The 16,904-nt window shown below is 40.8% G+C and overlaps 1 protein-coding gene across 2 annotated transcripts in view; it reads left to right on the top strand.

The window, feature by feature from the left end:
• The first annotated feature begins 1,430 nt into the window (after window positions 1-1,430).
• SLC14A2 (solute carrier family 14 member 2) overlaps window positions 1,431-16,904 on the top strand; it is a 54,732-nt gene continuing 39,258 nt past the window's right edge. For both annotated transcript variants that reach the window (XM_060310223.1, XM_030868276.2), the window contains exons 1-4: window positions 1,431-1,610; window positions 10,369-10,549; window positions 11,533-11,722; window positions 14,211-14,339. In XM_060310223.1, coding sequence (XP_060166206.1) covers window positions 1,431-1,610; window positions 10,369-10,549; window positions 11,533-11,722; window positions 14,211-14,339 — 680 coding nt within the window. The remainder of the gene's footprint in view (window positions 1,611-10,368; window positions 10,550-11,532; window positions 11,723-14,210; window positions 14,340-16,904) is intronic.

Consider the following 16,904-nt stretch of genomic DNA (forward strand, 5'->3'; position numbering starts at 1 on the left):
CTGAGGTAGAAAGTGCTAGAAGGAGGCCAGTGTGGAGCCCAGTGGCTTTCCCTCTGTAGCCACTGAAGGGATTTAATCAGGAAACAGACATGAGTAGTCTTGAGTGTTAATACGACAACTCTGACTGCCTGTGGAGCACGGCTTGGAGGAGAAATTTGAGAAGAGGTAGAGGTGATCATTTGAGAGGTTATTAGAGAAGTGACAAGAAGTAATGACAACTAAGTGGTGATACTGTACATTAAGGTGTATCTTAGAGATAGAATTACTGGATTTGGAGAGTGGAAGAGAAGGGAGCATGAAGTTTGACTCCTGAGTTGTCTGAAGGAGCAGCTTGGAAGGGGGAGGGGACTTTTCCTGGGATGGGCCCCTTTGAGGGAGGAGGACAGGACTTGGGAAGGGAACATTATGAGTTGTCTCAGTGTATTAAGTTTAAGCTGCTTCTGGAACATCCACATGCAAGTATGAAGTAAAGAATTAAATCTATGAATCTAGTGCTCAAAACTGGGCTGGAAATGTTAGATTTGGGAGTTACAGGTATGTAGATGGAAGGTTAACCCATGGCAGCACGGACCAATGAGGAAAACTCTAGCTCATACTGAGATGAGACTGTGTGCAGATCCAAAACCACCTCCCAAAGAAGCAATAAAGTCAAAGTCAAGGAAGACGTAATTGAGCTGGAAGAGGCCAAGGAAGAATGGCTGAGACAGGAAGAGGAGAAGTACAGAACTACGAGGGGGCAGGCAGACTAAACTGGAAACTAAGGACGCTGGGCAGAGGTTGTTTAAAACCAAGTCCTGGCATAAGCCCTGGCCCAGTGGTGAAAGGAAAAGGAGCCCCACATAGAGGGACCGGTGCACATAGCCTCCAAGAGATCATACCAGAGCTGCTTACTGCTCCTGGGGAAGGGAAGGGGGGAGGAGCTGGAAAGGGCACTGAGGGCAGAGGGGAGAGAAGGGGCACTGCAGGCCAACTGTCAGCAATATAAGCTGCACAGCAACTAAGAAAACAAATCTCTCTTAGACCCCCATTTTGTTGGAAGACCCAGATCCACATGTATGTATCAAGGGGAAAATATATGTACAACTAATTACCACAATAAGAGAGTACAATAGACGATATGAAAGGTAGAGAAAAAATATTTTAGTGATCAGAAAAAAAAAAAGAGATCTAGTCTAACTGGGTGGTCAGGGAAATCTGCACAGCAGAAATGGACTTTCTTCTGGGCTTGGAAGAATGGGGGGATTTTGAAAGGTACAGGTCACGTGGGTTGAGGAATGGCTTCAGGCCCCTCTGGAGACTGGAGGAGTAGGTCCCTTGTGTCAGGACAGACCTCAGTCCTCCTGGGGCCTCCATCCAGCCTTGGTCAAGTCCCTGAGGCCCCATCCTGACTCACCTGTTCTTTCCCTTTCCTTTCACCAGTCACATGATCCATGAGTGACCGCCGCATGGAAGAGATGTCTGACACTCACATTCACAGCAGTCCTCTCCTGCCAGAGCCTCTTTCCAGCAGACACAAACTCTATGAGTCAGAGCTTACCAGCCCTAGCTGGCCCTCAAGCCCCCAGGATACACATCCGGCTCTGCCCCTCCTGGAAATGCCTGAAGAAAAGGTGAGGAACGTCCCTCCCAGGGTGTTTCCCAGGTGGATAGTAGGAGAAAGAGTGTAGAAAGATGCTGCCTCCCAGCACATGTGACCTAATGCCATGGAAGTGTCGCCGCTGGGGAGATTCTGCCCCCCATACGTGCTCACACCCACAAGCAGCCCTACTTGGCCTTAGATGGAAAATGTGGCTCTGTGTGCGACATGATTTTTAAGGACAAGTAGAGAATGCACACACACACATACCAGTCTTCCAACCAGTCCCCAAAATCTTTCCCCTTACACCTGCACCCTTGAGTTACTCTACTATCTCCAAAAGGAAGCCCTCATTCAAACACAGGCCTTCAGCACTCCTTGGACCCAGAAGCACCAAGGCAGCCTGGCTAGCTACAGATTCAGTGGAAGAGAACCCAAGACTGCTTAGGTTTTTTTAACGAGATGTAATTCAGGTACCGTAAAATTCATGCCTTTCAAGTATACATTACAGTTTTTTAGCATATTTACAAAGCTGTGCAAACATCATTATCTAATGCCAGAATATTTTTATCACCTCAAAAAGAAAATCCATACTCATTAGCAGTCGGTCCTCATTCCATCCTCCCCCCAACCCCTGGCAACCACCAATCTACTTTCTGTCCCTATGGATTTGCCTACTCTGTACATTTCATATAAATGGAATCATATAATTTGTGGCCTTTTGTGGTTGGTTTCATTCATTTAGCATAATGTTTTTGGGTTCTTTCAGTAGATCATTCCTTTTTATGGCCAAATAATATTTCATTGTATTAATATACTGTATTTTATTTATCCATCAGCTGATGGACATTTGGGTTGTTTCTGCTTTGAGGCTGTATAAGTAGTAATCCTACTATAAGCATCTGTGTAGAAGTTTTTGTGTGGACACGTTTCTATTTTTCTTGGGTATATACCTAGAAGTGGTATTTCTGGGTCATATGGTAAGTCTATGTTTAATATTTTAACAAACTGCCAAACTCTTTTTCCAAAGTGGCTGCATTAGTGTATATTCTCACCAGCAATGTGCACATCGTGCCACTACACCTCCTCATCAAAATGTGTTGTTGTCTTTTTTGTTACAGCCTAGGTGAATGTGTTACAGCCTAGGTGAATGTGAAATGGCATCATTGTGATTTTGATTAGCATTTCCCTAATGGCAAATGATGTCGAACATCTTTTCATGTTCTTACTGGCCACTTGTATATCTTCTTTGGAAAAATGTCTTTTCACACCTTTTGCCCATTTTTTAAATTGGGTTATTGGTCTTTTTATTGTGGAGTTGTAATCATTCTTTTTATATTCTTGATATTAGACCCTGTCCAGATATATAATTTGCAAATAATTTCTCCCACTCTGTAGGTTATCTTTTTACTTTCTTGATCATGTCCTAGAAGCAGAGTTTTTCATTCTGATTAAGTCCAATTTATCTATTTTTTCTTTGATTGCTTATGCTTTTGGTGTCATATGCAAGAAAACATTTTCTTATCCAAGGTCACAAAGATTTACTCCAATGTTTTAATCTAAGGGTTTTATAGTTTTAGCTCTTACATGTAAGTCTTTTATCCATTTTGAGTTCCCTTCTGTATATGATATTAAATAGGGGTCCAATTTTAATACTTTACCAAGTGGATGTCCACTTGTCCCAGAATTATTTGTTAAAAAGATTATCCTTCCTCCACTGAATTGTCTTGATATTCCTATCAACAATCAATTGACTATAAATGTATGGGTTTGTTTCTGGACTCTCATTTCTATTGAACTGATTTATGTTTATCCTTATGGCAATACCACACCACCTTGATCACTGTAGCTTTGCAGTAAGTTTTGAAATCAGAAAGTATGAGTTCTCCAACTTTGTTCTTCTTTTCCAAGATTGTTGTATCTATTCTGAGATCCTTAAATTTCCATATGAATTTTAGGATGCAACTTTCAATTTCTGAAAAAAAATAAAAAGGCAACTGGCATTTTGATAGGGATTGTGTTAAATCTATAGATCAATTTGGAGAATATTGTCATCTTAACAATATTAAGTCTTTCAGTCCTTGGACATAGGTTATCTTTCCTTTTATTGAGTCTTTAATTTCTTTCAATGATGTTTCGTAGTTTTTAAGTGTACAGTCTTGCACCTCTTTTGTTAAATTCATTCCAAAATATTTGATTCTTTTTCATGCTGCATAAATAGAATTGTTTTCTTAATCTTATTTTTCAATTGTTCATTGCCAATGTATAAAAATAAATTTGTTTTGTATATTGGTTGTCTATCCTGCAAACTTGCTGAACTCATTCATTATCTCTAATAGTTTTTTGTAGATTCCTTAAGGATTTTATGTATAAAAGGATGTTCCATCTTCAAATAGAGATAGTTTAAATTCTTTCTTTCCAATATGGGTCCCTTTTGTCTGTTTTTTTCTTACCTAATTCCTCTGGCTAGAACTTCCAGTACAATGTTGAATAGTAGTGACAAGAGCACACATCTTTCTCTTGTTCCTGATCTTAGAGGGAAAGCATCCAGTCTTTCACCATTAAGTTTGATATTAGCTGTGGGTTTTTATTATTAGGTTGAGGAACTTCCTTTCTATTCCTAGTCTGTTGATTGTTTTTAATCAGGAAAGGTTGCTTAATTTTTCAAATATTTTTTCTGTTTATCAAGATAACCATGTGAGTTTTTTTCTTTATTCTATTAAACAATCTGTTGATAGTTTTTATAGGTTGAAACAGTCTCAAATTCTTAGAATTCTCTTTTGGTCATAATCTTTTTTATATTCTGCTTGGATTTGTTTTGCTAGTATTTTGTTAAGGATTTTTGCATCTATATTCATAAAGCATATTGGTCTATAGTTTTCTTTCTTGTGATTACTTTGTCTGGTTTTGATATCAGGATAATAGTAGCCTCATAGAATGTGTTAAGAAGTGTTCCCTTCTCTTCTACTCCTTAGAAGATATTGGTATTAATTCTTTAAACATTTGGTGCAATTCACAAGTGAAGCCACCAGGACTTGGGGTTTTGTGGGAAATTTTGGTTTGGTTTGGTTTGGTTTTTAACTAATTCAGTTGCTTTACTTTGTTATGAGTCAATTCAGATTTTCTATTTCTTCCTGAGTCAGTTTTGGTAGTTTGTGGCTTTCTAAGAATTTATACAGTTCATCTAGGTTATCTAATTTATTAGCATACAATTATTAATTTCTTTATAATCCACTTCCTTATAATTTTTTCTTTAAGGTTGGTAGTAATGCACCCTCTTTCATTTCTGATTCTAGTTATTTCAATCTGCTCTTTTTTTTCTTTGTAAAACTAGTTAAAAGTTTGTCAATTTTGATCTTTCCAAAGAACCAACTTTTCCTTCCTTCTACTTGCTTTGGATTTAATTCGCTGTTATTTTTCTAGTTTCTTAAAGTGAAAGGTTAGGTTGTTGAGATATTTCTTCTTTTTTAACATAGGTATTTATATTTACAAATTTCACTCTACTCAGTGATTTAGCTGCATCCCATAAGTTTTGGTGTGTTGTGGTTTTGTTTTCATTCATCTCAATGAATGAAATATTTTCCAATTTCTCTTCTGATTTCCTCTCTGATCCATGGATTATTTAGGAGTGTGTTGTTTAATTTCCACATATTTTCCAAATATCCTTCTATGTTTGATTTCTGATTTCACTCCATTGTGACCAGAGAACATATTGTGAATGATTTCAATCCCTTTACTGATATTTTTATCAGTAAAAATGTTTCACTTATTTATGGCCTAGTATGGTCTATATTGGAGAAGGTTCCATGTGCACTATAAAAGGTATATTCTGCTATTGCTGGGTGAAGTGTTCTATAGATATGTATTAGGTCTAGTTAGTTTATAGTGTTGTTCAAGTCTTCTATTTCCTTGATCTTCTGTCTAGTTATTCTATCCATTTTTTCAAGTGGAGTATAGAAGTCTCCAATTATTATTATTGAGTTGACTTTTCCTCCCTTCAATTCTGCCAACTTCTGCTTCATGTATTTTGGGGCTTTGTTAGGCATGTTAGTGTTTATAATTCTTATATCTTCTTCATAGATTGATCCTTTTATCATTAAAATTGTTTTTCTTACTCTCTAGTAACAATTTTTGTCTTAGCAAAAGGTTTATTTTGCTGATCTTAGTATAGTCACTCCAGCTTTTTTTTTTGGTAACGGTTTGCACAATATTATCTTTTTCCATCCTTACAATCTATTTACATATTTGAATATAAATTGTGTCTCTTGTAGACAAGATATAGTTGTATAACTTTTTAAATTCCATTCTGCCAATCTCTGTCTTTTAATTGAATTGTGAATCCATTTATATTTAATTTAGTTACTGATAATGTAGGATTTATGCCTGCCATTTTGCTATTTGTTTTCTATGTCTTTTTTCTGTTTCTCTATTATTTCACTATGCCATCTTTTGTCTTAAACAGATATTTTCTAGTGTATCATTTTAATTCTTCTGTCATTGTTTTCTATATGTTTCTAGTTATTTTCTGAGTAGTTGCCCTGGATATTACAACTAAACATCTTAATTTATAACATTCTAGCTTGGATTAAAACCAACTTAATTACAATATTATCCAAAAGCTGTGTTCCTATGTAGCTCTATCCCCACCTCCTTTGTGCTGTTACTGTCATACAAATTATATCTTTATACACTGTATGCCCACCAACACAGACTTACAATTATTTTATGAAGTTGTCTTTACATCAGAAGGGGAAGAAGAGAATTACCAAAAATACATTTATACTGTCTATTGTATTTACCTATGTAGTTACCTTTACCAATGCTCTTTATTTCTTCTTGAGATACTAGTGTCCTTCTTAATGTCCTTTCATATCAGCCTGAAGGACTCATTTTAATATTTCTCATAGGCAGGTCTACTAGCAATAAATTCTCTCAGTTTTCATTTATCTCAGAATGTGTTAATTTCTCCTTCATTTTTAAAAATCTGTTTTGCTGAATATAGAATTCTTGATTGACAGTCTTTCTTTCAGCACTTTCAATATGTCATTCCACTGCCTTCAGACTTCCATGGTTTCTGAAATTGGGTGTTAATTCTATCGAGGATTTCTTGTATGTAATGACTTGATTCACTCTTGCTGCTTTCAAGAGTCTATACAAAATTACTCTTGTCTTTGACTTTTCATAGTTTATGATATGTCTAGGTGAAGATCTCTTTGAGTTTATCCTACTGGAAGTTTGTTGAGCTACTTTGATGTGTCTATTACTGATTTTCATCAAATTTGGGAAGTTGTTCAATATTCCTGCCCCTTTCTCTCTCCTTCCCTTCTGGAATGCCCATTATGCATATGGTGGTACACTTGATGGGTCCCACAGGTCTCTGAGGCTATGTTCATTTTTCATCTTTCTGTTTTCTTTCTGTTCCTCAGATTGGATAATCTCAATTGACTTGCCTTTAGGTTTTCTGATTCTTTCTTTTTTGTTGTTTTTTTTGTTGTTTTTTTTTGCGGTACGCAGGCCTCTCACTGTTGTAGTCTCTCCCGTTGTGGAGCACAGGCTCCGGACGCGCAGGCTCAGCAGCCATGGCTCACGGGCCCAGCTGCTCCGCGGCATGTGGGATCTTCCTGGACCGGGGCACGAACCCGTGTCCCCTGCATCGGCAGGCGGACTCTCAACCACTGCTCCACCAGGGAAGCCCTGATTCTTTCTTCTAAGTGCTCCAAGCTGCTGTTGAGCTCCTCTAACAAATTTTTCATTTCCATTTTTATACCTTTCAACTTCAGGATTTCTATTTGTTTCTTTTTTATAATTTCCTCTTTATTGATAATCTCTATTTAGTGAGATTGTTCTCATATTTCTCATACTCTCCTTTAGTTTTTAAACATGGTTTTCTTTTGTTCCCTGATGATATTTTAAGGTGATTTTAAATCTTTGTTTAATAAGTCTGGCCTTCCTCAGGGACAGTTCCTATTGATTGCTTTATTTCCCTTGTCTCATACTTTCTTGTTTCTTTGCATGTCTCATAATTGTTTGTTAAAAAACTGGATGTCTTAAATAATGTGACAACTCTGAAAATCAGATTCTTCCCTCTCCCCAGGTTTTGTGGTTGCTGGCTTGTTTGTTTAATGGCTTGTCTGGACTAGTTCTGGAAAGTCTTTATTTTTTTGTCATTTGTAGCCACTGAAATCTCTGCTCAGTCAGCTTAAAGTTTAGCTAATTATTGGCCAGAGATTTCCTTAAATGCCTGGGATCAGTAAGCTTCTCAGTCTTTGCCAAGGAGAGCTGTCTATGTGTTGGGGCATCTTCAACACTCACCTAGGCAGTTTTCAACTCCACCTAGCCTTTAATTTCTGCTTTCATAGAGATTCAAACTAAGCCAGAGGTGAGAGCTTAGGGCATTCTCAGGTCTTTCTTGAGCATACATACTGTCCTGGGCATGTGCAAGCCCTACACATGCATCTAGGTGTTCTAGATTCACAGCAATATGCCCAAGGCTTTTAAAGCCCCCTTTGGATGTCTCATTCCCCAGTTTTTCCTTTTAAGCTTTTTGATGAGCTTCTTGTTTTCCTCAATTGTTATCCACCACCTCCAGCACATTTTTTTCCAATGTTCTCATTGCCTTAATGGAGGAGAGAATTTGAGGAGGTCCTTACTTCACCATTTCTACTGACATCTTCAAGACATTTAAGTTTTGATGCAGTGATGAGGTTAGAGAAAGCTGTAGACCATCAGTATACAATAGTAACGTAATATGAGCCACACATGTAAGTTTAAATTTATATTAACTACATTTTAAAAAGTAAAAAGAAAAAGAAGCAGGTGAAATTAATTTATTTTTTATTTAAGTATGGTTGATTTACAATGTTGTGTTAGTTTCAGATATACAGCATAGTGATTCTGTTATATATATAACTATATATATATTATTGTTCAGTTTTTATATATATATATATATATATATTTGTTCTTTTTCAGATTCTTTTCCCTTATAGGTTATTACAAAATATTGAGTGTAGTTCTCTGTGCTATATAGTAGGTCCTTGTTGGTTATCTATTTTATACATAGTAATGTATATATGTTAATCCAAACTAACCATCCCTCCCCCCACTTCCCCCTTGGTAACCATAAGTCTATTTTCTAAGTCTATGAGTCTATTTCTGTTTTGTATATAAGTTCCTTTGCATTATTTTTTCTTTCGATTCCACATATGAGCAATATCATATTTTGTCTCTCTCTGACTGACTTACCTCATCTAGTATGATAATCTCAAGGTCCATCCATGTTGCTGCAATTGGCATTATTTCATTCTTTCTTATGGCTGAGTAATATGCCATTGTATAAATATACCACATCTTCTTTGTCTATTCATCTGTTGATGGACACTTAGGTTGCTTCCATGTCTTGGCTATTGTAAATAGTGCTGCAATGAACATTGGGGTGCATGTATCTTTTTGAATTATGCTTTTCCCCGTATATATGCCTAGGATTGGGATTGAAGGATCATATGGCAGCTCTATTTTTAGTTTTTTCAGGAACCTCCATGCTGTTCTCCATAGTGGCTGCACCAATTTACATTCCCACCAACAGTGTATGAGGGCTCCCTTTTCTCAACACCCTCTCCAACATTTATTATTTGTAGACTTTTTGATGACGACCATTCTGACTGGTATGAGGTGATACCTCATGGTAGTTTTCATTTGCATTTCTCTTATAATTAGTGATGTTGAGCATATTTTATGTACCTTTTGGCTATCTGTATTAATCAGGTGAAATTAATTTTAATAATATATTTTATTTAGCCTAATATATATAAATACATATATTATTATTTTAATATTTAATCAATATAATGTATCACTGAGATCTTTTACACATTCTTTTTTCATACTAAACCTTCAAAACCTACTTCGAGCACATCTCAGTTCAGATTAGCCACATTTTAAGTGCCAAGAGCCATATGGATACTATATTGGAAAGCACAGTTTTAGAGCAAGGAGTCCTGACCCAGGCATCCATAGACAAGATTGACGGGGGTATGAACTTGGATGGAAAAACTAATTTATCTTTATTTTCACTAACCTCCAATGAACTTTAGCATTTACTTCAATTATAAATATAAGCAAAGAACAACAGCCGTATTAGTAGTACCTGAGATTTTTGTCATTGTCACATGATTGGGTTCCCCGAGAAAGCTGACTCTGAGATGGAGAGTTGGATGTAAGAAGTTTACTGGAGTGTATCCTTGGGGTCAATACTTGTAGAGAAGTAAAGGCAGCAGAATTAGGCAGAAGTTGGGCTGTGATGCAGTCACAATAAAGGCCTCAGGTGAGCCTACGGTGAGTTCTGGAGCTAGAATGGCCCTATAGAGTTGTCCTGAGTTGTTATCCCCCATAGTCACTCATCAATGCTTTAAAATTGTAATTGGTGCCCCTATATGCATAGCAGGTTTTTTTTTAATACTGTGATAACTGCATTTCAATATAATTGGTTTTCATTGCAATCTTATTTATTTTATTCATTTACAAACATTCTGGAAGGAAGCCCACAGGCCTACCAAACTGCCAAAGGGGATCCATGGCACAAAAAGTTAAGAACCCTGCTATGAGGAACGTGTAGAAGTCCTGGGAAGAGCAGGCCTGCGTGGGGCACTCTAGACAGCATTGCACAATGGACATTTATTTGTCTCATGATCCTCTACCTTTATCAAAAAATCTGACAATCTTCCCTACCCCCAAATGCCCCTGCTCTCAAAAAGCTATATTATTTGATGTTTTGTCATGGCTTCTCCTTGAAGGATCTTCGGTCATCCAGCGAAGAAAGCCACATTGTGAAGATTGAAAAACCCAATGAAAAGGGTAGAAGAAGAGAAAGTGGGGCAGCCCCTCAGGGCTCTTTGGGCCAAGGGGGCATCAGCCTCTTTCAAGCTGTGGGCTACCTCACAGGCGAGATGAAGGAATGCAGGAACTGGCTGAAAGGTAGGCCAATGCCCAGGGCAGAAGCAGCCAGGCCAGGCCAGAGAGCCAGCCCTCCCTCTGGCTCGGACTAAGGAAGCTGCTCCCACACTCATCAATGGCAGGGCCCCCACATTTGAGGTCCTCCAGCTCAGGGCTGGCTCTGGGTGGCCGTAATGTATCCTACTACCTGAATTCCCATGGTTTCAAAATTCAGTGCATTCCACTGATTTTAGTTCTTTGCAAATTCTTCACTCCTACATGGAACAGATATAGGACAACCACATTAGCAACGTAGAAGCCATTTTCAAACAAACTGAATGGTCATTCCTTCACTTATTCCACAGTCATTTTCTATGTGCCAAGAAAATATTGGCCTCAGCCTCCCCAATGTTCCAGATTCTTCCCTTTTAACATCATTCTTCTCCTAGTTTCCCTAAACTAAATGTTGCAACAAATATGCCTAACCTACCCTCCCCCACTTGCCCCCCACTTGTATATATTGTCCTGGAAACCAAACCAGAGAATGAGACAGAATGCATGTCAATACTCAATGTCAATACATAACTCAATGCTGATTTCACAGCTGGGCTAAAATCATTTCTTTCCAAGCCTTTTTTTCTCCAGACTGTATTCTTTGCTGCTCAGATACCAGCCCTCAACTGAGTCATACAGCTCTACACAAAAAGAGTTTCCTTCCCTCCCCACCTCTTCCTTTGGACCAATAAATTTCCCTTGGAATGTTCCTGGGGCTTCCTTACCAACCAAGGCGATGGGTGGAATAGCGTTAAATTGGTCTCAGCATGGTGCCTCAGTCTGTATGGCAAAACTGACACCACTGTGGACTGATTGTCAGGCCACGCAGAGATTCGGGCTGGGCGCCAGACTGAATGAGGGAAAATGTCCTGGCTAGTGCATCCCTGTCTGCCTTGGTTGCCTCGCCAACCAGTGGTCCAGCAGGGAAGCACAGGCTGATCCCTGCTGATGACTCTGCTTATCTCTTTCAGATAAGCCCCTGGCCTTCCAGTTCACAGACTGGGTTCTGAGGGGGGCCGCTCAGGTGATGTTCGTCAACAACCCTCTCAGCGGGCTCATCATCTTCATAGGGCTCCTGATCCAGAATCCCTGGTGGACAATTGCTGGGGGTCTGGGGACAGTGATGTCAACTTTAACTGCCCTTGTCTTGAGCCAGGACAGGTGAGTTCCTCTCTCTGAGGGTCTTGGGTTCTTGGGATAGACAGGTGGAGAAGTGTTTACTTGAGTGACCTTATCCTAGTATCAGCCAACCACAGTCTCCTGAGTATCAGCTTTAAACATGTCACTGGAGTTCTTTACACAGTTAAACTTCTCCTAAGTTCACAACAAGTGACAGTACCAGGCTCCATCTGACTGTAGAGACTTCTGGAAACACTCCCTCAAAGGCAGGTGCAGAGGAACACTTAAGCTGCTCTTCCTTCATGGAGCCTACAATCTAGTTGAGGGAGATAAGACTAACAGATAAGAAAAGTCTCAGAATAATACAAGACAGTATATACTGGAGAGCTCAGAGAAGGCAGACCTCATTAAGTGTTGGGAAGTTTAGAGAGGGCAGCCTTGATCTAGTAACATTGATGTAGGAGAGAGGAAGGCGAGAGGAGAGGGCAGTGAGGGCGTGGGGGGGTGGCATGGAGAAGGGAACAACAGGAGCTGAAAGGGGGCAGGTTGGGTCGGGGGGTGGGGGTCAGCTCTGCACCGGTGGTCACAAAGCCCAGTAACAACAACAAGCGCATTTTAGAGAACGGGACCATTTCCTCAGACTTTGCCATATGTTATTCCAATGGTTCCCAAACTTTCCTGATGGCCAGAAACACCTGGAGTGATTGTTAAGAAATGTAGTTTCTTAGCACCGCCCCAGTCCCCCTCCCTCCCAGAGATATTCCCATTCAGTGGATCTGGAGGTGGGCGGTGTTTTAAACAAGATTCTCCTGGGTAGTTCTGATGATCAGAGAGGTCTGGGAATGCCCAGAGTCTCAGGTTTTTTTAAATTTGGCAGTCACCACTTCATTTGTAGATCATGAATTTTTAAAAACAGGATTTTTAAAATTAAAATAGTACAGTAAAATAAAACAGATTAGAGTAATCCATATGTAGTAAAGGTAAATATTATTTTGTGAAATTTTTGTTTCAATCATGTTGGGTGTGTGTGGGGGTGGTGAGAGAGAGAGAGAAACTGGGCCATACTATAAAATATGAACACATTCCTTCCTTACCATGGGGTACTGTAAAAATATTGAAAAACACTGTCGTGCCTTGTTACCTGTGATTCTTCCTGCCACTTCACAAGGCAGACAGTGAAGGTAAGAGGGTCCACATTTTGCAAGTGAGAGAAAGAAGGCTAGGAGGAGTAAGGTGCTCACGGAAGGAGCCACAGCCAGTGGATGGCAGGGTTCAGGCTTGGACATGTGACCTGCGTCTTCTAGGCTGGAGGTCAGTGCTCTCCCTGGCACGTGGACAGAGTGGACGGCAGATCCGGGGGCCCCTGGTGACCCCAGAGCCTGGGGAGTGATCCGAGTTGCTTGTGTTATAACCAACGCTGCACTCCTCCAGCCCCCCTGACATTCCAGCTCCACCAAGGCACAGGCGTGGGTTGACTTGTCTCCCATGAGAAGTGTCAGTGCCCCTCTAAGGTGGCCTTGGGGGACCACGCCAATTCTAGCTGGGAGACCATACGAGATCAGATGAATAAGAGGCTGAATTCTTTGGGGTGTAGGTCTGGTAGGTGACAGAAGAAATGGGCTCCAGCCAAGATTTGTGTCTCTGTTTCAAGCAGTGGGTTCCCTATTCCTTGCTGCCACTCACCTCACGGAGAGCTGGCATAGAAATGGCCTCCAACAGGATCAGCTCTTGTCCTACTGTTCCATCACTGTTCGCCAAAACTGCGCTGAGGTGAACTCCATCCAGCCCACCTACAGGTCACCTTCAAGAAGCCTGTGTCCCTTCCTGCTCTGACAGTCTAATTCGCCAACTTCCCTCCTGACCATAATCCACTGGAAAACTTGCCAAGCCATTCAAAGAGCTGCTCCATGGACTCTTTCTTTGCTCCCAGTTTTATGAGGGAAACACACACACATTCCCTGCCTAATCTTCCCAAATATCTTGATTAAGAATCTAAGACAAGTGTGCATTAGCTAAAGACCCAGTCCCTCAGCTTGGTTTCCAAAGCCTTCTCTGATGGGTCCCACCCAACCTACCATGTAGCATCACACTCTTCCCAACTGAGCACTTTTGCTTCAACCTAACTAATCCTACCCTTCCTTCAAATCCCTCCTCCGCCAGGGAGCCACCCCTGACTACCCCAGTGCTCTCTGAACCCTCCTTTCTCTCTGAAAAACCACACACACACACACCCCTTCCCCGTGACACAACTCAGGTTTCTCTTAGATTTCCCTCTATATAAAGCAGTCTAGACTCCCCTGAGAAGCAAAGGGGAGCTTAGACACAAAGTGCATTATTTAATTCTAGATCAGTAAGGGTAATCAAGGTGTGTGTGTGTGTGTGTGTGTGTGTGTGTGATCTAGAAATGTGCCGGCAGCTGTGTGACTACCCTATATTCATTGACTAAGCTGACTTTTTTCTGTGAGCAGCAGGAGGAACAGACCCAGTAAGTGCCAACAAATTCACACGGTACCTCTGTTTTCAACCCCAGGACCACCATCGCCTCGGGTCTCCATGGGTACAATGGGATGCTGGTGGGAATGCTGATAGCTGTGTTCTCCGAGAAGTTAGACTATTACTGGTGGCTTCTGCTTCCTGTGACCTTCACAGCCATGTCCTGGTGAGGCACCTCCTTCTTTCCACTCTCGGACCTACAGGGCCCCAAGGTGCTGTGTCTGACAATGTTGTGGGGCCCAGTGTCTTCATAGTCAACCTGGTTTGTTTCTATCTTGCAAGAGTCCCTGAGTTGAGTTGCAACAGAAGAGGATCATTTTGAGTTTGGAATAACACGGACCTTTCAAAGAGCAAACGTTACATTTTTTTTTTTTGCGGTACGCAGGCCTCTCACTGTTGTGGCCTCTCCTTTTGCGGAGCACAGGCTCCGGACGCGCAGGCTCAGCGGCCATGGCTCATGGGCCCAGCCGCTCCACGGCATGTGGGATCTTCCCGGACTGGGGCACGAACCCGTGTCCCCTGCATCAGCAGGCGGACGTTCAACCACTGCGCCACCAGGGAAGATTTTTTTTTTTTTTTTTTTTTTTACTGCTACATTTTTTTTTTTTTTTTAAACTGTGCTGACAACCTCCTCTGAATGATAGGCTTAGTAATAAAGGTTAACATTTACTGAGTATTTTCTACATGCCAGGCACAGTGCTAGGCAAGGGAGGACTATTACTGTCCCCAATTTACAGAAGGGAAGGCTAAGGCATGCAGAGGCTATGCAACCTGCCCCAGATGATGAACCCAGAGTCTGCACTATTCAACTCCAGCCTACATGGGAATCGTCTATCCCATGGCCTAACCAAGACCCAAAAGCTGAAACTCACTTGTGATAGAATCAAAGAGCTTTCTTGAAACAAAATGTCAATATTTAAAGCATAGAATCTTTGAACAAGAAGCATCAGTTGAGGTCTTGCTGTGCATTTGCCTCATTTTTCAGAAGGAATAAAAGTCAAGATGAAGGTGTTAGCAACAAATAGGCCTCTTACATATGTAATGTTCAGCTCACTTGAACCTACAGTGGTTCCTATAGCGTTCCTGTAGGTTCCTATAGGTTCCTAACCTACAGCGTCAAGGGGTCTGGTCGCACCCACTGTCACATGGTAGCAGGAAGCCTGAGGGGAGCCCATGTCCCCCAACCCCCTGAACTCTACCACTCTCTGACATGTCGACTGATTTTTAACATCTTTCTTTGGTTTCAAAGTCTGGAGTTACTAAAAACAGTTAGTTTAATTTAGTTTAAGTGCTGTTCTATTACTTTTTAGGAGTGTTTGCAAATAAATTACTACATTAAGCATTCTGGGCAATTTACATTTCTTCTTAGGATTTCTTCGTTAATCTATCAAGACAAAATGCTAACACAGTCATTTCTGTGGGGATTTCCTTAATGTCCCCCACACGCCACGCCTGAGGATGAGGAGAACTTGTCTTCATTTGCATACATTTGGTTTATAACTACATAGATTAAGCCCCTCAGACACAGTGCACTGGGTGGCAGTGTGTCTGCCGTGCCCCCATCCCCACCCTCACTTCCCAATTTAAAGTGAAAAAAAAAAAAAAAGAAAAAAACATTGGGCCCCTACGCTGGCTGAGCTCTGTGCTACTATCCGGGCACTTCATGAATCCACTCACACAATCCTGGAAATCCAATCCACAGCGTAGGTACTAAGTAGTGCTGGAGTTATCCAACAAACAAAAATTTGCTGAGGGCCTGCTACGTGCAGAGGCTATTCTAGATGTCGGGGAGAGCTGTGAGCAAGAGAAAGTCTCCATCCTCTGGGAGCTGACATTCTTCTTGGCAAAGATAGAAATAAACTCATCAATTGTTCAGTAAAATGATCGTTTCAAGATATGATATGTGCTTTGAGGAAAGCAAAATGGAGCAAATGGGACAAAGAGTGATCCCAGACTTGGGTGGTCAGGGAAGACCACTTGGAAGAGGAGACATCTGAACTGTCACCTAAATAAGAAAGTACCTGCCATCTGAAGATCTGGGTGAAGTATATTGCAGGCAGAACCAGTGGCATATGCAAAGACACCTACTGGAGAAGTATGATGTGTTCAAGAAACAAGACCAGAGGGGCTGAAGCCCAGTGAATGAAGGAGGGGTGGCAGGAGGTGAGGGCAGAAGTAGATGATGGCCAAGGCCCATACACCTTGTGGATCTAGTAAGCCTTTCTTTTAATTGAAATATACTTGCTGTACAACGTTATATAAGTTATAGGTGTATAATATAGTGATTCACAGTTTTTAAAGATTACACTCTATTTATAGTTATTATAAGATTGGTTATATTCCCCGTATTGTACAATATATCCTTGTAGCTTATTTTGTACCTAATAGTTTGTACTGCTCCAGTAAGCCTCTTGAGTTTTACAACTGTGATGAGAAGCAGTTAAAGGGTTTTAAGCAGAGGAGTGATAGGATGTGGTTTAAATTTAAACAAATCACTCTGCTGGTAGTGTGGAGAATGGATTTTAGCTGGAGTGGGAGTGGATGCTAGAAGCATAGTTAGGTCTGCTGCAATAACCCACAGAGGACAGGAATGCTTTAACCAGGGTGATGTCCATGAAGGTGAAGAGAAGTGGTTGGGCTTGGGGTATATTTTAAGGAAGGTAGTTGGCAGGACTTTCTGGGAGGCTGTGGAGTTTGGGGGTGGGGGTGAAGGAAGACTCGGTGCACTCCT

Source organism: Globicephala melas, chromosome 13 (genome assembly GCF_963455315.2).
Source record: "Globicephala melas chromosome 13, mGloMel1.2, whole genome shotgun sequence".
Lineage (NCBI taxonomy): Eukaryota > Metazoa > Chordata > Mammalia > Artiodactyla > Delphinidae > Globicephala > Globicephala melas.